At 41.0% G+C, this 23304-nt stretch overlaps 1 protein-coding gene across 4 annotated transcripts in view; it reads right to left on the reverse strand.

The window, feature by feature from the left end:
* Positions 1-1226: 1226 nt before the first annotated feature.
* LOC134221373 (trithorax group protein osa) overlaps positions 1227-23304 on the reverse strand; it is a 535812-nt gene continuing 513734 nt past the window's right edge. For 2 of the 4 annotated variants that reach the window (XM_062700564.1, XM_062700567.1), the window contains 6 exons: positions 18586-18708; positions 18291-18450; positions 17945-18233; positions 17800-17881; positions 17341-17555; positions 1227-17269 (listed from right to left, as the gene is read on the reverse strand). In XM_062700564.1, coding sequence (XP_062556548.1) covers positions 14171-17269; positions 17341-17555; positions 17800-17881; positions 17945-18233; positions 18291-18450; positions 18586-18708 — 3968 coding nt within the window. In that variant the 3' untranslated portion in view covers positions 1227-14170. The remainder of the gene's footprint in view (positions 17270-17340; positions 17556-17799; positions 17882-17944; positions 18234-18290; positions 18451-18585; positions 18709-23304) is intronic. The other 2 variants (XM_062700565.1, XM_062700566.1) reach the window with 1 other exon arrangement.

Here is a 23304-nt window from a genome sequence, read left to right on the forward strand (position 1 = left end):
TTCCAATGGATTGTACCGATCAACTTGCCAACGAGATTGCCAAATCTATACAAAACACTTCTTTTTTTTTGTTGCATTTTCAGCGACTTTTATGGTATATATATGCTTCTATGGTATATATGTCATGTACTGGAACTTTTATAGCGATTTATAATTCCGCACCATGATAACAAGAAAATAACACGATATGAAAGCCAAGTTCGATGAGTTTGAGGTTATGTTTTTAATTTTTAAGGTGTCAGTTCTACCCCCATGTAGAGTGTTCAGTTTGCCCCAACAGGTGAACAAATTTAAAAACTGTTGGAAATTTTGTAAAAATCAAAGAAACTTGTCACAAATGCATGCCAGAGCACAGTAAATAACACAATTTTGCTATGGGATGACCAATAATTGAGAAATCATCTTCTGTTGTAAAGTAAAGCTTATTTTATGGGAGGTGAAACTTATAATTTTTAACCATTTGGAAGACATTCTAACTTTTTTGTCAAATTTATGCGCTGAGAAAATAAAACAATGGCTTCTACGCTATAAATTAGTTGTTTATGAAAGGATTATAGAGTTCGTTGCATTGAAAGTAGAAAAATGATTGAATTAACAAGAATATTGGGGGTGTCCAATCTGCCCCGGGTGTTCATAATGCCCCCTGGTCCCCTAATATAAATTTAAGAAGAACTTTCATCGAGGGTGGTGATGCGCTGAATGGGGGTGATAAAGGGCACTGTTTCAATACGTAAAATGCCTGTATAGTAGAAATAAGTTATAGTCCTTGATTTACAGAATAGCCGTTTCCGGCTATGCACGATACCATAATTCACAATGATACGTCTATCTTCATGTCCTCGCAGTGGTTGCATTGGGGAAAGGAATAGTTTGGCTAAATCAAACTGTATAGAAAATTTTAATACCGGCCAGACGGTGGACCTCAGAAGTTCGTGTCCTGGGAGGGGTGTTGAGGATCATCCCCAGGAACTTGTGAAACCTATTATCCTCTATTCCCTAGGTATCATGAACGATATAAACTCCGAATTATTATCGGGACTTCGCCCATGTTCACCACATCAATACAAATAATACAATAATATAAACAGGATCAAATCGTTGGTCAGATGTGGCCCGTACTATAGGCAGGTGTCTTGCTACAATAGAGGAGGATAGTATAATCGTTATCATCATCATCATCATGTGTTTCCTTCAAATTCTGCTAATAAATATGATCACACAAAACATTTTTTATAATTTTTTATTATTTTAATTAAAAAAACTAAGTGTATTTATACCTTTATGTCAATAATAATAATTACAAATAGTTTTCATTATATAATTTTGCATCATTTCACGTGTATTACTCCTTTTCTCCGTATCGTGTTCATTCACTTCATTTTTTTTTGTTTTGTTTCATATATCGTTTGTCCAGCACATATTACAGTGGCTAGCTCTTCTAAGTGGGTCAATTTTACCATCGTCGTGTCCAACTAGTTCTTCCCATATTTTTATGTTCCTTCGTACCACTTTAACCTCATTTTATCCATCAAGGTGTTGCTTAGTTTACGTGTAATGCGTGTGTGTGTCTGGTTGTTTGTTTTTTTTTTCTGTTTGTCTGGTTTTCCTTTATTTTAATGTTAAATTATTCGTAATTGAATTCATTTGACATTTATATATTTTCATTCTACCGTCTTCTGTGTTTTAACTCGTGTTTTAAATAATAGGTTATTAAGAGTTCCCGTCCTACATTCCTAGCTTCCTATGATAAAGGTTTACTTTATATCGTTTTTGTGTTTTTCTGGGTTTTCCTTTTTTTTATTCCATTTATCAACGACTGTTCACTATTTACTCGTTGCTTCTTCCTTCATAAAATAATCTACAAAGGAAAACGGTTTTTCTATTGGAGGGTGCTTGCTGCACCTAAATTGGTAAATTGAAAAGTCATACAAAAAGCAATAATAATTTAACCTTCTTACTGAGAGACGAAAATCTGCGGCAAAAAGTAAGAAACTTTTCCTCGATTAAAAATAATAACTAGAAACACAAAGATTTAGCAGCAACTGCAGTACCTTCGTTCATTAATTAGTCACTTTAATAAAAATGTACACATATTTAGCTCGACCTACACTACACTGTTACATTCTTTCTTATTATGTAATAATGATGGAAAGATTCCCGGAATCCGGTATTCTTTCCGCATATTCAGCTTGTTTGCCCGAGAAGGTGCTTTCACCTTCAGTTTTATCTTAAGCTTCAAACACACATTCAGTTGTACAACAGAAGAGGGTCAAGTGGGAAGAAAATCAAGTGTTTTCCATGTATTTATATACTTTTGTTGTATTTTCTACTACATCTACAAGTAGTTTCTTTTTTCGATTTCTCCCACTTTGTTTCTGTTTCTTTTTTCGTATCGTATATGATCTCACGCGCCCAGTTTGTTCGTATTTCTTTATCTCATCCACCCGGGATGATGAATGCTCATTATCGCACCACTCTCACCAGAGTGTCCGCAGCTTTTTGATACTGATCCTCCTGATATTGTGGAAGGTCAACCAGCATTTGGGAGGGGTGTTTTGAAACAGGATCGGACTGGACACTTAAATAATCATTCTATCCCTCCCTCTGATTCGCTTCTTGCCCATATTAGCAAGAGAGATTCTTCAACATAACTAATGTTAGATTTGATACAAGTACTTGGGGTGAGGGGCACCACCGGGCAGTGGTCCACCACAAACGACTTCCGGTGGTGTGGTTCCTATTCCCTTAATCGATGGCATCAAACCCCTTCGGTTTGGGAATGCCATTCCGACACCCGAGCGTATTCGGGATGAAGTCACGCACACGCAAACACACCTAAATAGTACCACTGTATGCTTGTCTGGCTTTTGATGTAGGTTCCGGATTTTGCTAGATTTGTTACGCCGTGGGCTCATCGTTACTAAATAAACTAGTTTCTCTTCTGGATTTCTTCTGGCTTTGTTTTGTTGTTTCATTGATTCCTTTTTTTTGCTATATTCATATTTATATAGGGTTTACTTTAGCTACACTTCTAACACATTAATTTACTTCCACTATCAATCGGGTTTCAATAGATCAATGTTTTAGCTTATCTTGATTTCCGCTTATCCACATTCTCCGGAAAGTGCACCAAGTTATTACAAAATGTTCGCGCAATGGGCCAGTCCGGGTGTCAATAAATTACTAATTACATGGTTTGTGACAAACCCATTTTGAAGTACGGTTTCCAGCTGGTTTGTGGAGAATTCCATACGAATTCAGTTAAGTAGATCGTATTTTGTTTGCTTCGTTGGGTCTACACAGAGAACAAAGTTCGGTGCCGATTCAATTGGCGGTGGAGTGGGTTCTAAGGAGTGGTGTTTGACATGAGCAGTGAGCAATCTGGTCCCTGCCGGTTTAACAGGTATGGTTTTCTCGTTTTATCGTTGATTGTGTCAATTTATCTTCTCATAAAAATGGCTAATTCAACGAGTAGAGACTCAAACGTTTGGATTTGGTACTTCTCTCGCAAATTGATATTACCCACTAGACTTTTTTAGAGTATTCTTAAAAATGTAGAGACCTAGTGCGACAATTAATGTCCGACCGTGAAGTAAATTTCACGAAAAGCCTTTAGATGGGATCCATTCTGCTATAATTACTAATATGAAACAAGTTTGATTATAATGCCAATTTTCATTATATATCTAATACGCTCAATTTGTTGGTTAAATTTTTCAACTTTTCCAACAAGCAGCTAAACTGAAGTCAAAAGTTGGTGTGAAACGTCCTTATATCGAACGTTATCATTCGGTAATTCTTGATGAGTGGATCATCGTATCAACTACACCTACCGTGGGCTCTGTTGCACTTCTATAAAAAGCTGTGTGTATCCACAAAAGCAGGCCCTATCAAAGCGACCGTGTGCCGTTCAAAGCGCACTAGCCTAGTCCTGGAGTGAGGGACTTTAATCAAACCTGCATTGAGCATCTTACCACATGTTAGGGGCGGCCCAAAACAGCGTCTGGCCCGTAGCGGTCAGCTGACAAGAAAGGCGGTGTCACGCCAACTATTCCTAAGATAGCAGTCCGACCACGTGGCTAGGTATCGCACCCCGGTAAGACAAAATAAAAACAGTCAACCTCGGAAAATGTATTCGAAAATACAGAATTTGACAACAATTGACCGCAATTCCCCGCAGTTTGCGGGTACTTCATTTAAGTATCACATCATCTACAGTGGCGACGAGAAGGCGGAGCATGGAATTGGTTTTGTATTGCTTGGTAAGCAACATTGGCGTAACTAATGGAAAATTCTACAGGGAGCTAACTTTTTCTGAAATTTTTCTACTTTTTCACTCAAAACAATTAAGTTATCGTTTTCGCTCAATGCTCAAAACAACTAATATATATATTGTTCGCAAGTTGGCTGACCACTTGACGACTTGAACATTATAAATTATGGTCCACGACACTCAGCCTATAAAAAATAGAAATCTCGGGTACTTATTCAAAAGGACGTATGTGATTTTGTAAACAATGTCGTGAGAAAATCATAGGAGCCTTAGAAAAGCAAAAAAATCTGTGGATTTTTATAATCCATCCAACAGTATTCCAAGTTCTTTCTCATTTAAAATTAAATTACCTCTCTTTAAAATCTGAGAGATTTGCCAAAACTTTGTCGAAACTAAAGAAGCCTAGCTTGTTTACTAAAAATTGAAAATTTTCAAGAAATAGCAGCATTACGAAATCCCTAAAACACTTTACCAGACAAATCAAAAATGCCAGAATTCGATACATGCGTTGTATCACATTTAAGGTCTATTTTACAAAGCGTGAGATCATAATTGTTTTCCACAAAACTTCAAGAAAACTTGAAAATTTTAAAATATTGCTCATTTGCTGAGAAACTTCATTGATGAAATCAGGATTTGTTTGAAATTCTTCGGCCACCTAAGCATGCTGAAGTCTTCAAGCCAAATGTTGATATAATTTAAAAAGATTGCCAAATTGGCAAAGGCTTAGTTCCATGTTCTTGAAAAATAATCATGTTCAGACAAATACAAAAACATCTGAAGATGATCACAATCCTATTAGGACCTGTAAAATTTTTTAACTACACAGTAAACAATATATTATGTATCTGATTCTGTTATAAATTTCTAACAGAATATGTTATCTTTGTGACAAAATTGTAACATAATTTGATTTTTTTTTGTTTAAAGTAGTGTTATTTTTTATATAAATTTAAATATTTTAACAACATCCTGCATCAAGTTTCTAACAAATTTTGTTGAAGAAATTTAAAACATAATAACATATTTTGATATAATTTTGATATGGCCTTTATCATGAGGTATAGCCCCCGAATCAGTTCATTATCGTAACAGATTTCGAAAAACGTCTCTCACGGTATGCTACCTATGTAGAGAGTAAGTATACAGACATGATAAGTGAAAGATTTTGTCATTCTTCTTTGGATTCAAACCCTGTGGTTTTCGCAAAAAAATATTGTTTTGGCGTGAATTTGCAAGTGGTCCTGAATTATTCGAAATTCAAAAACCTGATAAACAGATTCAACAGATTTGAAAAGAGAGAAGATGAGTAAAATTCATTATCTGTAGTTAAGCTCAGACAGCTAGATATGTGCAATACTTATCGAATCATTAGATGACGGCCGGTAAGTGATCGCATCTGTGTGTTGAGAATTAATGGCAAGTTCTTCATTGCTATAGAACTATTAATTGGACCATGATTATATTTATTTTTTGTGCAAGTGTATCAAAATATCTGGAATGCGACTGTTATGCGAATAAATAGAAAGATGGGATAACACAAGTGGGTTTTGATTAATGTCAAATTTCTAGAACAAAGCCAGTTTTTCTTAAAGATGATGTCATTTTAAGCTTATTTCTGGAAGAAAATCAAAATCGTCAAAAATCTACATGTCATTCTTATACGAATCGCGGCGGTATGTAGAATACCCAAAACAGCCTCTACCACTCTCCTTTGGAAAGGAGAGCCTCCACCCAACTACCAACGACAACGGCCTGAGGCTAGTCAATTGGGCCTCAGCCAGAGGAATGGCTATCTGTAGCCTACCAATTTTGCAAGGTTGTCCACCATCACCGGTTCTAAGCGTGATACGGCTAAACATACTGCGACTATCGGGCGAGGGCGTTGCGGAGCAATTCGACGAAAGAATGGGAGGATACCCAACTGGAAGAATTGTGAACACATGACCATCTGAACGAAAAAATCCACCAAGTGATTGAAAAGAGTTGGGAGGGAGAAGAAATGCCTTCGAGCTGGCTTCATGGCCTCATATGTCCTATCGATAAGAAAGGGCACAGACTCGATTGTGCTAATTATCGAGGTATAACACTCCTCAATACCGCTTACAAGGTAATCTATCGAATTTTGTTTAGCAGACCGTTTGCGGCGACCTTTGTCGGCGAACATTAGAGCGGTATTCGGGAAGGACGATCAATAACGGACCAGATGTTTATTCTGCGACAAATCCTAGATAAATTCCGGGCATACAACTTGCGGACTCATCATCTGTTTGTACATTACATTCGGTTTTGCTCCAGCCAACACGGAGTGTACGACCATCATAGTTAGGTATAGGTTGATGAGTAATGGATTTGGACACGTGAGCGTTCATTATACGACCCGGCCCACCGTCATAATTTCTTAGGAGAGTTCATTTTGCGTTGGTCTATAGCGCTGATTCGTAGAACACGCATAATCGGTTTCACGTCGTCAGCAACGTCGCCTTTATACGAGACGTTTAAAATCAGCTGATTTTACCACCAATTGACAGTTCTTCTATGAAAGTGACAACTGTTCAGCAGGGATGCCAGACATACAGACATGTCTTTATTTATACAGACATTTGGTCTTACAGCATACAGACACCATACAGATTACAGACATTATACATACTTTTGATTGCAGTTACAGACTTTTATAAACATTTGTTGTTTTCGAAAACAGAATCCTGTTGGGCTTTGAGTTTTCAAACAAAATCGTTATGGGATTTCGTTCTGAATTCTATAAGCTATCATTGTTGAATTCCGAGTGAAGCCTTTTAGGCATCTGAACGGGATTCCTTTTGAATTCCAAACGCAATCCTTTGAGTTTGAGAATTCCAAACGAAAAGATACTTTGATTCCTTCCGGAAGCCTAAAAAGATTCAATTCATAAGCTCAAATTAAATCCATTCGGGAGCCCAAAAGAATTCCATTAGGGTGCCCAGCCCACAGAATTATGTGAACTTCTGAACGTAATCTTTCTGGTGCGTTCTGTGTTTACTAACGGAACCCTTTTGTGCTTCTGAAAGAAATTCTTTTGGGCATTCGAAAAAAAAATCTGGACTACCCAAAGAAATCAAAACGGAATTCTGATGGGATTCTAAACAAAATCATTCAAGAATTCCGAACGGAATACTTTTGGACTTTCGAACGGAATTCTTTTGGACAATCCAAAAGAATTCTTTTGGACTTTCGATTGGAGCGTTCTGGGCATCTGAACGGAATCTTTTTTCTGATAATAAAAATGTTGGATAATAATTAATATATTGGTAACATACAATGATTTTACTAAAAAACAAAACTCGGAAACACGAAAAACTCGAATTTCCTAATGAATACTTGGTATTTACGGAGGTAAACAATACAAACTTTTCAAAATAAAATTTCGTGTGTGCTTCATATGGTCCAAATTACCCACACCAGAACGTTCCGTTCTACCCCACCATGATCCAATTTCTTGGGGCCCTCTTTAGCCGTGCGGCTACAAAGCAAGACCATGCTGAGGGTGACTGGGTTCAATTCCCGCTGCCGGTCTAGGCAATTTTCGGATTGGAAATTGTCTCGACTTCCCTGGGCATAAAAGTATCATCATGCTAGCCTCATGATATACGAATGCAAAAATGGTAACTTGGCTTAGAAACCTCGCAGTTAATAACTGTGGAAGTGCTTAGTGAACACTAAGCTACGAGGCGGCTCTGTCCCAGTGTAGGGATGTAATGCCAATGAGAAAAAGATCCATTTCTTGAAAAAAATCTCAAAAAATCGAATTATGAGATAAATCAACAATTGAATTTAGTTTTGTCGATTTTTGTTTTAAAAGCTTAAACACTGCTCATCAACAATTGCATCACCATGGCATTTCAGTCATAGTTTACATTAAATCTTTAATAATCAAAATAGTATTCATTATTTAAAAGTAGTAAAACATTTATAATTTGAAACAATAAAAAAGATCCACTTGATGGAATGCCACAATTGTAACGATTTAGCTCCAACGCTCCAACCCCTGTCCGTTTTACCCCCACCTCTCCTATGGGATTCTCTACCGAAGCCCTAAAAGGATTTTGTTCAAAAGCGCATAAGAAATCGATTGAAAAAGCCGGAAAAGTTCTTTCCGAAAGTTAAAAAGAGCTCCGTTCAGAAAACAAAAAAAAAATCTCGCTTAGTAAAAATAAGTCCTTTCTCTGATTTTGGATTCAGAAAGGAATTTCCTTATACCTATTCTGAACGTAATTCTTTTAGGCTTCCAAAACAGAATTATTTCTAGGGATTCTGAACAAAATTATTTTGAACTTTACTTTAAAGAAATACTTTTGAAATTCCGAACGAAACCGTCCTGGCTTCTGAATGGATTTTTTCCTTTTCCTGTACTAGGGATACCGATTCTATATACTTAAGGGATTCGGAATCCTAAAAAGATACCGTTCGGAAGCCAAAAGGATTTTGTTCGAAAGCGCAAAAGGTATTGATTCAAAAGCCCAAAAACAGTTCCGTTCGGGAGCCTACATTTTTTTTTCGAAAGACCCAAGGACTTTTTTTGTAAACCCAAAAAACGTTCGTTTCGTTCTTTCCAAATGGAATTATTCCTTCTGCTCCTCTCCGCCGAACCGAACTCTTTTGGATTTCCCAACGGATTTTCATTAAGAAAATTGCGTAAATATTATCAATTTATGTTAATGTAACAACAAACATATTGATAAGAACATTATTTAGAGTGGAATGTCTTAACTTGTCATATGACGAGATAGTGTTATCCCATTCAAGGGGGAACAAAGATTGGCATCAAACCACTACTCAAATGATCAGCGAAGATAAACGCAAAGCCACGAGGTCTTAGATTGTGAAATGTTTGAAAAATCTTTTAGGGCATAACCTTTTATGAAATCGAGTAGTTAGCATCATACTGGGTGTTGTACGTTGATGGGAGAAAAATCTCTTTTGAAACGATTTTAAACGCCTTCAAAATATATGGACTCTTGTTTTAATTTACAAGTAGAATAATTGCAAATTTGAATCCAGATGCTGATGTTGTTTACTTCGTTATCATATCCAAAGGGAATGAATTGGAGAATCTAAATCTGAGCGATAATAAAAATAAAATAGACCAGCTAATGGGGATTACGAGATCCCATTACCGGAAAATATTGAAGTATTCGATTACACGTCCGGCAGTATTTGATTACACAAACAAGCGGTCGCACTTAGAGATATGGCATTTAAGCAGTATATTCAAGGACTCCCAACAGAACTCGAGGAGATCTGCAATGGCAGGACTATTGCATGAAACGCGACTGAGCCAATACCCTTATTGCTGCTGATATGCCGACAGGAAATTTTCTTCAGAGCTTCCTGCAAATAAACTCTGGAGTTATCTCCGCAGAGGCGGGATACAGAATAACTCTAAACGAAACTTTACCGATGCTCAGATGCTCAAGTGGACGTCCAAGAACTATTTAGTTTAGATAGGCTATGTGAACCTTCAGACCCGAGACAACTTCCTGTCCCTTCTGGATCTACTTACGTAGAAAATAACAACGGTATCCGTACTACTCACCGCCGATTTGAATTCGTAGGAAAATCTACGAGATAATCAATGCGACTGGATTTGATAACATCCCCATGTCGTTTATAAAAATGCTCTGACCGTTTATACTTCACCTACTCGTTGAATTCTTTTCATCATTGACGCGCATAAGTTTCCGAGCATCTGGAAAAAAAAAGCTATCGTTACGCCTATACCAAAAACAGCCAATCTGGTCAAGTCGAAGCAATTCAGATAAGTGTGAACCAGCAAGAACCACAGTACTACGACTACTTTAGTTAAAGTAGTTCATGTGATATACCTACAGTACCTTCGACGACTTATGTGCTGACTGTCATGGCACTCGTGGACTTTTCTACAGCCTTCAATTCCGTGAAGCATGCAAAGCTGCAGCAAAAGCTCCAAAATGAATTTGGACTTGACCTTTCAGCTGTTAGTCTGATTGAATCCTTTTAACAAGGCAAGAGACAAGTAGTCAAACTCTGGCGAAGTAATTTCCGGCGAAAGAATCCTCGTTGATGGTAATCCCCAAGGCCCAAGGGTATTTTTATAAACAGAGTGCCATCCACCCTCAAGTGTCTGTACCATCTATATGCAGACATCTTACAAATTTACATCTCAGGACCAGTCGAAGATGTAGACATGCTAGTGAGCAGTATCAACCAAGATTTAGATTCGATTGAGCGTTAAGCAACCGAAAACAACCTCTTTGGACGTATCACACTTAGAACTGAGATAAAGTTCTGTGGCGAAGCCATTTGTTGTTAATCAAAGTTGTTAATCTCGGACTGGTGATGGACAACAATCTGAGATGGAGAGATCAAGGTCACCCATACAACAATGAAAGCGTATATCATCTTACGCACATTACGGCGTGCTATTCCTTCATGGCCCGTTTACATATACGCTAGTTCTAGCGGACAATGCACTAGCCGACAATACTAGCGCGATATTAGCACAATGTAAACAGGAATTGTCATCGGCCAATTGTGTTTACATTATGCTAATTTCGCGCTAGTATTGTCGGATAGTGCATTGTCTGCTAGAACTAGCGAATATGTAAACGGGCCATCAAGTACGACTGAAGCTGGTACAGACAGTAATAATGCCTGTGTTCACATACTATGACATAGTATACTATCCTGGGCTTACTGCGGAGTTGAAGGAGAGGCTGCATAATGGCCCGTTTACATATGAACTAGTTCTAGCGGACAATGCGCTATCCGACAATACTAGCGCGATATTAGCACAATGTAGACAGGAATTGTCATCTGCTAATAGTGTTTACATTATGCTAATTTCACGCTAGTATTGTCGGACAGTGGATTGTCCGCTAGAACTAGCTCATATGTAAACGGGCCATAAGTGTTTTGAATCGTCGATACAACTCGCCTTCAACATGAATCGATTCGACACTACTCAGCGGTCTGCAATATACTTGAACATGATCTACCCGACAACTACCAACTTCAATTTTGCTGTTTTTTTCCTTCAAGGCTGGGACAAGATGCTTCCTGGATACATTCTGCATCAACGTGGGCACATGGAGCGTGCGAAAACGTATTATGACCAAATCAACAATTGCGATGTTCAAACAAGCAGTAAAATTATTGTACTATGCGAAAGGCATTTCTATCATTAGTTATAGACTTGCAGCTATTGTCTGTAGTTAATCTTCCAATGTCAACTTTGCTAAACAGAAACACTTCCTTAAACTGATGTATAGAAAAATGACAGACTTGCGTACGATTAATAAATAACAATTAACTATTTATCTTCACCTGATTTCTGTACTGCTGGTGGACTCATAATCAAGGATGTTTTCGATCATTTAGTGTTCTGCCTTCGATCATTAAGTAGTTTGTCAATAACTCATTCCACAGGCTAAATTTTAAAATGTGTTGTATGGTGGACTTCTAGTGCAAAGGTTTATCTACAACTCTGCCTAACAGCGCGTTGTTTGAATTTCACTAATAACAGAGCTATAGTGCTAGTAGCAGTAACTTAGACTAAATGATTGCATATTTTATTATCATTTAATATAAGTATAGCAACTAGCACCGTAACTCCTTTAATAGTGGAATTCGAACATCGACCTGTTAAGGAGAGTTGCAGAAAAACTTTCGCACCAAAAGTCCACCATACAATACATTTTGAAATTAGGCCTCTGAAATGAGCTATTGACTAACTATTAAATGATCGAACGCAGAATACTAAATGATCGATAACATCCTTGCTCATAATTATCCATGTTTGAAACATGGGACAATTATGCGCCCACTGGCAGTATAGACATCAGGTGAAGATAACGCAATTACTTCAGGAGAAGTTGAACTGTATTCGAGAATTTTTCTTACAATGGTAGTTATAAAAATTCCATCTTTCCGAATATATACTGCGGCAATGAGATACCTACACTCAAATCGAGAATGTCATGTGCCGCAAGTGTTCAGATAATACGGGTAGCAGTCGTTAAGGAGATTATTGCCAAGCTATGGTAGGTATTAATCTCAACGGTGGCAATTTATCGCATTAGTCGCAATTTTGAACCATTCGAGACACAGAATAAGCACAACTATCTTTTGGTTTTTCAACACTTTTTGGGCATATGCGTGGTAAACGTATGACAAACTTAAATTGCTTTGTTTTTGTATCGATGTAGCGAATTCGTTTTGCACAGCGGAACTGTTCGATAATAATATTACAGCAAAAATAATAATATTATAGCAAAAAATCACACATAATTTGTAAAATGACTGTTTTCTAATGGTTCTGATGTTAGAAATACTGAATAATGAAGAATCTGATTAGTTAGGTGTGAGAATTATTTTCGATATTCTACGAATATCAACATAGGTTTTTGCAAGTGATACTTGAAACTATTTACCGTGTTTTGTCAAAAAAATCTCTAAAAGAAAAATTGGATGCGTCATTGTTGCACTAAACCGACAATTTATGGACGCAAAAAGCTCATCTGCAAGCTGTAATTAGTAACAAATCGGCATCAGCATCAATCACCATATATATCTAGTCTATTTAAACAGAGGGGGATTGTTTGCAAGTAATTCAAATCTCCAGTAATAGGAAGTTATTGCTTTACTCACGATACAAAATCGAATCGTTTACCATATTGATGAGAAGATGAAATTTTGTAACGCATCAAACTACGAAGTCAACCATTCCAGCCTTATAGCAACCCCGGTTTGCACTGTTCCCTGCCAAACACACCTCGTAACCGCGTCTCACCAACGCATACTACTTTCTAATTCCACCACGAACTATAAATATCGGCACTTTCATCCGCCATTCGTTGCTTATCTTGTTTGTGTAGCATTAAAACAATCAATTAGCACTATATTTGAGTATACACATTTGTCTGCAGCTGTACATTTTTTTTATCTTTTCCCGATTCTTGTGGTTTACGTCGAACATGGTCAGCAATTTTGTCCGATCACTACAGAAATAAACTACATAAATCGACCCATATATGTCACGAAGCACAATTCAACAAATTTGCAATAATTGGAAATTAGACTGACAAAAATTAAAACGAAAAAAAATCACACACATCAATAATGGTTACCTGCTCATGTTTGATTCGTAGCAACAAAAGTCACAATTAAGATCCCTGCATGCGGTTTTAATGCACATATGATTCAAGAAGCCACTCACAGACCCACGCGAATTCCAATTGTTGGGCCCGCGAAAACTTCGCTTCAATTCAAAAACAAAACTAAGTAGAGACGCAACAAAACAACAAACGCTTCTTTCAGATACCGGTAATTCATTCCTAAGATGTTTGCCTGTGGCTTCCACCGTGTATTCAATTTGATTCAATGAAAGTGTAGTTACTAAGGTAATAGTCCTATCCTGGTTGAGGTTGTCCAATTGTTTCCGATTCTTATAATCTGTTTTGTTTGTTCTAATAAAAACTACCCATCGCGCCGTGAGTAGGCGATCCGGGGGTTGGCTGGATTCCACCACCAACGTCGCTAAATCGGTGCTACTCTACAATTATATATATCTTAATAGGTTTCCGTATTACACATAAGTAATATCACACCACGCATGCACACTCTGCTTCGCGTCCATCAAGTTCCTTAAAAATCTACTGTACAATAATAATAAAGGATATTTTCGCACACGTCAAAGCTTTTGATCTCTATCTCTCGCTCTCGTTCGTCTCCTATATATTATATGCATCTAGTAGAGTGTTATCCACCTTTCCATTTCTCTTCCTAATTTTGTCTAATATTTAATAATTAATTAATTAATCGGGAGCGCGCCGGTTAGGCGCTCTCTTCTGCCGCTTTGACCAGAAGCGATTTCTTCCACTACGAGGAAGCCGTAATCGGGTGCTGCGGGGCTGGCGGTGGCGGTGGCGAAACGACCTCAGAACTACTGCTGCCGTTGTTGGCCGCCGGTGATGACGGTGATCCGGGTGGAGGTACGAAGGCCGGTGGGCCCCCGTTGTTGCTGACCGGTGCCGATGGGGCCGGCATCGTCGCCGAGGACAACGAAGCCGACTGCGGAGACATCAGCGAGGTGAACTGCTCCGTCGATTTCGTCGGTGTGGACGACAACGATGGGAGGGCTGCCGGTGCCGGAGGTGCCCCCATTGATGTGGCAGAATGGGAATTGCTGCTGCAGTTGCTGGGGCTACTATTGTTGGCAATGATTGAATTTAAATGCATCGAAGACTTGCTCGCTTCGGAGGGTTCTTTTTCTGAAGCTTTCTTGGAGTCACTTTTGCTGCTGCTGAGACAGGATTCGATTTCCATCGTGGTAAGAGGGCCGGTGCCGCGTGAACATTGGAACAATACTCGGCTGATTATGAGGGCTACCTGTTGGTCGAGGATGTGACTCATGACTAGACCTAGGAGTCGTTGCTCCTGCTGGAGGAACAAGGGTCGGTTGTCGGGATGCTTAGCAAGGTGCAGTAGTGTTCCGGCGGCTCGTCGGAGCATATCTAAGCTGGTTCCCATGGAGTCGGGATTGTCCCGCAGGTAATTAATTCCGTGCTGGTTGGCCACTCCCAAAGCAGTCTGTTCCGCTTGTTCTATGAATGCCACCAGGTAAGAGACACACGGAGATTGTAACGCTATCGTACGAGCCGTCGCGCTATCCGCTGCGGCCAGGTAGTGTAACAAGTTCACCGAGAACTCCCGGAGGACTTGGTCCTCATTTTTGCACAAATGTCGTGTCAGAACGGAGCAGAGTTTTTCCAGTCGCGTGTACGGAGGCGTTGCTATCACAAGATCCACATTGGAATCAGTTACGCACAGCTTACACAGTGCTTCCAGTGCTAACCGCTGCGGAGATAATACTGAGTTCGTTCCCAAAGTTGGGAACGGGTCCTGTCCATGCGCCGATGGACAAACGGACCAGTGCAGGAGCCCATCTAAGATAGGCCTCGAAATGGGTTCTTCAAAGAGGGACAAATCCAGCTGCCCGGCGATATTCGCCATTGAAACTAACATGTTCTCTCGGATTTGCACCAAAAAATCCCACCACCACTCCGATTCACCCTGCAAACTGCTGCACGAATCGGAGAAATCGGCATCCTCCTCTCGATCGTAGTTGCGGGTTTTCTTCGTGCGGACCGGATGTTCGTGATGGAGTAGCAATATTTTCCCCAGGATCGATAAAAACCGAGAGGATCGCGCAAACTCATTCTCGTTGTTTGGAACAAATGTCAAATTCCTCAGAATGTTCGAGATAGCCACACATCGCCTAGCCAACGCATCGTGGCCTTCCGTGACGAGATAAAGACTGGCTTCGTCTCGCGTGTAGCATTCATCTTCATAGTCGCTCATTCTTCGGCGCTTCAACACCTTCGCTGGATCTTCGATCGTTGCAGCAACATTGAACTTCTTCTCGGTCACTTCCTCCTCGTCCAGCTTCTCCTCCTCAATTTCCATTTTGACGTCCTCTTTGCAGTCAGACTCTTCCGCCGTTGGTCCCTCCTGTGGACCGTTCGATAAGCTGCTCTTCTCCAGCTCCATGTCAATCTCTCGACAATCGGCATCGCTCGACGGAGTCACTTCGGGTACTTCCTTCTTCACCACAAAACTATCCACACTTGGTTTGGAGTCTTCTTCGGCTTCCGTGGTTTCCCCGTTCACTATTCGGTTTTCACCGTTTGTCCTGTTGCACTTTTCGCTATCACTTTGCTCATCTTCGGCATTCTTTCGTTTCAAGGGGCTATTACTTCTATTGTTATTGTTGCTGCTACTGTTGTTGTTGTTATTGTTGCTCTTGCATCGCATCTTATACTTCCTACTTGTCCTAATCAGCCTAGCAAATGGAATGTTTACAAACTCGGCCTGGAACGTCTCCATGATGTAGTCGTGGGGGTCCGGTTCTGAGTGTCCTGCGGTCCAAGGATCACCCCCAACATCGGTTTCTCGATGGTATCGATCGTCCGCCGTTCGATCCCACTCCTTTCTATGATTTAACACAAACACGTCATCCTCTGCGGGTTGAATCTTCACCGGAAGACCTTTCCGTGAACTCATCGTATAATTCGTAGTAGAATTGAAGACCACTATCCGGTCGTCTGGGTTTGGTAAATCGATCACGCTGCCCAAATCAAGTTCACTTGCCTTTCTACTTTTACGTTGCTCTCGTTTTCTCTCCCTTCGACAGCTCCGCTTCAGTCCATCTTGTTCTTCCGTCTCTCCATTTTCGATTTTGATGTCTCCTACTTCCTGCTTGATCTGCATCGCTTCTTCGAAAGCCCTTCTCTCCTCGTCTAACTCTTCATCTTCCTCATCCTCTTCGCTTTCTTCTGTGTCTTTACCGAACCATCCATACGCTTTGCCATAGGCAAGCTTTTTGCGATCCGTTGTTTCGAACATGTCGCTCAAACTTTTCTGGAAATGGTCCAACAACAGATTTAACAGTCCCGGCAGATGCGTCAGTCCGAAGTAGCCCACAGACGAATCATCGAACAGCAGAATATTTAACACATCCAGCGCCCAGGTACTCTCCACCAGCAGTCCAGACCTGAGAGCCATGAATATCCGCCACGGGTCCGTTTGACCGATGTCCAACTTGTTAATTCGTTTCCGTTTGTACTGCACTGGAGCCGTGGATTCGATGCTATCCGGAGGGAACACAATATCCCGCTTCGGTGCGACGGTACTGGCCGGAGGGAACGGCGCCTGGGGCGCTGGTTTTACAGTGGCGCCGACTGGTTGGGGTGCAGCTTGCGGGGCAACTGGCGGGGCGCTACCCACCGTTGGGCCGGGAACAACAGGAGCTGCGCCTGGTGGAGCACCGGCGGGTGCCGGGGGTTGTGCCGCTGGAGGCATACTGCTGGACATACCTGCTTGTTGCATGGACGAAAACGGTTTGCCGCCTCGTTGCGGCGGTCGCAGCGGTGAGCCCTGCGATGTCGGTGGCATCTGGTTCCACGGCTGTTGCTGGTTCTGTTCAGGCAGGGGAGAAGATGTGTTATTGAAAGAGAAAGGTTGCTGGAACCGTAAAGCGAACTAATTACCTGTTGGTGAGGCGGGTACGGTGGCTGCTGATTCGGCGGGTACCGATTGGGCTCCGCATTCCATTGATTGGGTGTTCCGGGAGCTCCTGGAGGACCAGCCGGGGCACCGGGTGGGCCGCTAGGACGTGGACCGTTGTGGGTTCCCCACTGTTGCTGAGGTCCCTGGGGAGGATACTGACCGCGGTACTGGCCTGCCCCGCCCTGCCATCCTCCCGCTGTGGAAAAGATGAATCATTTTTAGGAAATAATGCCAGCAACGTGCATTTAAAAGGCGTGAGCGTTTGAAACGAGAAACTACGTTTAAATTTAGATCAATCTGAAGATTTCAATTTGGGTTCACTTGAACTTGATATGTCGAAACAGCTTTTCTACCTTTCAATATAATTAAGAATTGTTTGGACCAGGATAATGTACGCTACATCGAATACATTACGAGTGGCAAAAATTATGAATACTTACGATACATCTGCGGTCGCTGCTGGTATGGAGGATAGGGCTGCTGATTCTTCTCAAAATCGGGATGCCTCCGTGGCTGATTAGGCTACACAAAATAAAACAGATATTAGCAACGCCACGTCCTTCGTAGTAGCTGGAATAGACGAACCTGATCTGGTCGATAGTAGTCCGATTGTGGTGGTTGTTGTGGTGTTGCGGGATATCCCTGCCCTTGCCCAGCCGGAGGTTGCTGTCCGGGGGCACCGCTAACCGGCGGTTGACTGGCAGCACCCGGTGGACCGGCCGGGGGTGTCTGCGATGGGCCAGAACTACCGGGTGGCGGTTGCTGCCCGTATGGTCGCTGCTGTGGTGGTGGAGGATATGGGCCACTGCCATAGCCTCGGTACGGATCGGCAGTTGCCGGTGGGGCGGAACCTGGAGCCGGCGGTGTTGATCGTCTGAAAAAGGTTCTTTGTAAGTCGATCAATTCGAACGCGAGTAACAGTTGAACTTACCCTTCGCCGGATTCCGGTGGTCCGTATGGAGGATACATCGGTCTACTGGCGGGTGGATATTGACCTTGCTGTCCGGGCGGGTACTGACCCGGCTGTCCTTGTCCATACTGATCGGGAGCGCCGTACTGATAGCCTCCTGGTTGTCCCGGATAGGGAGCACCTAAAGGGACGCAAGTAGTTACGTTAGTTCATTCTCATTTTGCTAGGGTCGGGAGGATACGCGTCGGAACATTTAATGCAGGGATGCGAAGGGATGTTAATTTGAGTGCGAATGGTGCGAATAATGGAACCGTACCTTGTGGTCGTGAAGCCGGTGGATATGGAGCACCTTGCTGATACGGTGGCCGCTGAGGGCCAACGGGATCATCGAAGGGATTGCTCACACTAATGTTATCTCCGGTGGTCGGTGGTGCCGAGCCTACAGACGGGTGCGCATGGTTAGACAAAATGACAAAAAATGAGGAGAATGGGATATTAGTAAGGTTGCGGGGCACAAGGGGGTGGTGCTGTAATGATTGGTAGGATGACAAACAGGCGTATGACTCCGAAATTTCGGTAAACTTTTTAAAACTAATTTTCAAGTGGACAAACGCGAACACCGAAAGAACTCAAATTATTTTTATTGGTAGTTGACCAAGCACAGTGTAATTTATCGTCGATGTTCAAAGTGATACTTCTGATCGTCAGTGTTCTTGTGATTCACGGTGTAATTTACAATGGCAATAATAATTATGTTGGTGGAAGACAGTGGGGTCTGTTGGGTGACTATTTACGACATTTTTGACTATCTTGTTTGTTATTCGAACTAATATCGTCTTTGTACACTCGTATCATAAAGAAAACTTATTTGCGATGCCTCTGAACGAAATAAGAAGCATGGTGGCCAGTTTTGGGTACCCTGGAACCGGTCCCGGGGCTCTAGCTGGGTACTTATATCCGAATATCTTCAAATGTATCATGAGCCATATCAATCTCCGACATTTTTTTGTGAGAGATCAAATTAAACTAATCTAAGAGTTTTTCTTTCAATTTTGATTCATAGGAAACATCATGGGACACCCAGAACAGATTCCGGAAACCCTGTAGAAGTCTTGTACTCGGCTTTTGAAAAAAAAAAAAGAAAGAACAGCGTGCGACTTTAGAGGTTATAAAACTTAGTTTTTTCGCTGCCCTATGCTTAAACGATGACATTTGCTATTTTAATACATATCCTAACGCAGTTTGAAGATTGTATGAAAATTAACTATGAAAACAGTAACTTTTGTGAAAAACTGTTCCGCAACGCTTGCCGCTTTTTTTAAATTACTTTCCTTCCAAACGTCGAACTGCAAACTGCCAAAATTCAGCAACTGCCTTTTAGCTTAGGAAGTATTCCATGTAGTCAAGACGTTATAATTATTTTTAAATAGTTCATGGCCCCCTCTAGAAACAGATTTTTTTTACAAAAGTGTAGATTTCGTACTAATTCTCCTACAAACTTTAGATGGCGTGTGCACAATCAAATTACATCCAAATTAGCTAACATCGGGAGCAAAAAAGTCAAAATTTGTATCACTCTAATGCGACATATCAAACTTCATTATTCTTCACAAAAAAAATGCCAATCAGGGTTGTAAATATTCGGTAGCACTGGATCAAGGTGATGTTTTTTTCTATTTCATTTTTTTATTTTCTTCTTTCCTGGAAACCGATCTCACATTCCTGAAGAGGGAGAGGAGTAAAGAACAGAACTCACATCACCCAGTGCGCCACGAATGTGAAATTCATCACAGTAAAATGTACACAGTCACCCAGCAAATGACAAAAATTCACCACGCGTTTAAATGAGTCTCTCAAATTCATGCAGTAGCTTAAGCTTGATTGGCTGCCCGTGTAGTTGCCCATCCATTATGGCCAGATCAGATCATCTGTAATTGCACAGAGAACAAACAGATGTTTGCTTGGGACTAGCACTCATCTTCAATGTACAAGTACTGGTGATCTCATTTGTTAGGCCACACTGGCGCCTGCCACGTCAGAATGCAAGTCAATGTAGGGGGAAGGGAAAGGAAATGATGATGCAATTACTCGCCCACTGCAAACCGAATATATCTCTGCACATGCCACGAGTTCATGCGGAATTTGTTGTAATTTTTGGGTTAGGTTCGAGAGGCAAAGGTTCGTTTTGGTTAACGAGCTGCTAATGTGGCAGATTAGGAAAAAGCAACTACAGTCACCACTCCACATCACGATATTGAAGGGACCATGGAGATAGGGAGAGATCGAGGAATGGAAGGAAAACTGAAATGGGTGCTAGATCCAAAAAAGATCGTTGCTATGAAAAACGATAACAAAACAAATGTCGTTTCTTGTTGTTGATGTGTTTGTTATTGTTCAAAGATGGTCTAGTAGCCCAAAAATCTGACCATATCGACATAAGGAGAGTGAATCCTGAGCAAAATATGATCAGAACCCATCGAGATAGAGAGATATCGAGATAGGGAGGTTATCGAGATGTAGAAAGCCCAGGGTTCGGATTTCTCACTCACTCACGCGACAACAGATCGCTCCACCATCCATTTTATCCGGATAAATTACAGTGCGATAAACTCCGGCACAAGCGATGGTGCGAAAAATTGTTATCCCTCTTCCCATGTTTCGTGAAAATCAAATGCTGCTTACTTTGCTTCTCCGAACTGATTGCATACGACGATGCGCCACGATAAGTAGTAGGTTCAAGACAGCAGTTTTTCTATTTGCTTTCAATCGGTTCGTGTGGTGGCGTGGTTATAGTGGGCGCTCTATACATTTTCAAATTGTTATGGGTTCGAATCCCATCGCGGACCTACATTTTTGTGAATATGCTTTTAAAACTTATCTGGAGAAGTGGCGAGATGGAGAATTTGGAGGCCCAAAATTAAATTATCCGGCAAGCCGCCGCTCGCGAGTTTATCGCCCGTCTTTCTATCCGGATAAAATATTGTGTGAGAACACTTGCTCAAAGGAGAATATGGAAAAATTGCACTCCGCTGTTGGGATCAATCCTGGGTTTTTATTCATATGAGTGAGAATTCCGAAGCCTGAAAGCCCAAATGTATGTAGATTGAAGGGACTAAGGAAACCATCGACATAGGGAGAGATATCGAGTTATAGAACATCGAGATGTGGAGAGTCGACTGTAAAAGAATTTATTATTGGATGTAGGAAACGAGCTTTTTCGTTCATTTACAATTCTAGCAGTTACTACTAGAATAGTCAAATTGAAGGTATAGCATTAAAATGGAAACGGTATGGAATAGTCCATTTTCAGTTCTAGGGATTGGGATTGAGCCCACGAGCTCCTGCGTGTGAGGCAGAAGCAGTAGCCATATGACTACCAAGCCTATTACGGGCCAATCACATTCATGCAAGTTTCCAAAATGGCCGATTTGTGGCTTTGGGGCCGTACACATATTACGTTATTCTTACGCACCATATAAATAAAAAATCATTTGTATGAAAAAATCTTACATGGGGGGAGAGGGAGTCGAAAAACCCAGAAAAAATACGTACGTAATATGTGTATGAACCCTTGTTGTATAATCACCTTAAGGTGATTTTTAATTTTAAACTAGTTCACCACCTGGCGATTTGAAAATAATTGGGGAGTATACCTTAGGGGCACATCTGCCGAGCCCAACCTAGGGATCTCGCTACAGGGTGCAGCAGAAAATGATGCGAAAATTGTTTCTATTTCATTCAAATCCCATTTGAACTGCTCCAAGCAATAATATCAACCTTTTTTTGATTTCAGTTATCATTATAAGGTCCTTTCAAACAAATTTACTGAATGTGTGCTCTATTTGTATTAATAATATCCTCAAGCCGACGCTGGAGCTCAACACGCCTTTCGAACCTAGTCCTCCCACATCGACTGCCGTGTGCATGTTAGGGCTGACGTTAGGGTCTTCACACAAGGGTGCGATGGTTTGCAGGCTCGTGCTTCAACATATGCCCCAATCGTATAATCAAATGAATTAAGATCCGGACTGCTAGGGGTCCACAAATCTTTCGATCAAAATTTCATGTTGTTCTTCAGCCATTGTTGGGTCGATTGGACGTGTGACATGGCACTCCATCATGCTGTACGACAACGTTATGATCATCGGAGAATTTGGCCTTCACTCAGGGAGTCACTTGGTCTTTTAAAACACCGATAAATAATTCAATAACATAAATGAAAACAAGCGGCAGTTTCAAACCGTTGGACGCCACCAAGCCAAACATCATGATATCAGCCAGATTGGTTTGGAATTTAAGCTTAATTTTCTCTAGAACATCCACAATTTTCTTCGGTGAAATGAACCAGTCCATGCGGCCGTTGGCGTCAGCATCGATGCTGAAAGGCTTTTCGCGTCGGAAAACAGGATCATATTCGCAATCGTTTTGAACGAGTCACTCGTAGTTCCTATACCCGTCCGTAATCAAGTGGCGTTCAACTCAAGCTCTGGAAGGTACATGCAAATCTTTTTTGATGGTTCTCGCATATATTTCTCAGAAATTTTGACTTCCTTGGCAAGTTTTTTTATGGAACGCACCAGATTGCGAGCAATCTTTCCACGAGCCGATTTGATCACGTTTGGAATGCGTGCAAAGCATGGACGTCCACTTCCCGGCTTCCGCTGCTTAGACCCATCCTGCAGAGACGTTTTAAGGCGATAAACTGTAGCCAAAAGACATCCTACCACCATAGCAATCTCATCCGGCGTCTTCTGGGCGAGCAACAAACTAGTAGCCACTTCTTTTGCGTATATTTTTAGAATTTTGCAATAAAACAATTACAATCTCTCGGTGCAGCATTTGAAAGTAAACATAAACAAATATACTCTCAACAGAAATTAGACACTAGCCACTCGAATTAACCCAATATTCAAGTTTAAACATTTTCGCATTATTTTCTGCCGCACACTGTATGGCTTAGTTTACGAAAACGGTTCAAAAAACAAATAATTAATTGGCGTGTTTCAACTATATGTATATTTGAACTATAACATAT

The sequence above is a fragment of the Armigeres subalbatus genome, chromosome 3 (assembly GCF_024139115.2).
Source record: "Armigeres subalbatus isolate Guangzhou_Male chromosome 3, GZ_Asu_2, whole genome shotgun sequence".
NCBI lineage: Eukaryota > Metazoa > Arthropoda > Insecta > Diptera > Culicidae > Armigeres > Armigeres subalbatus.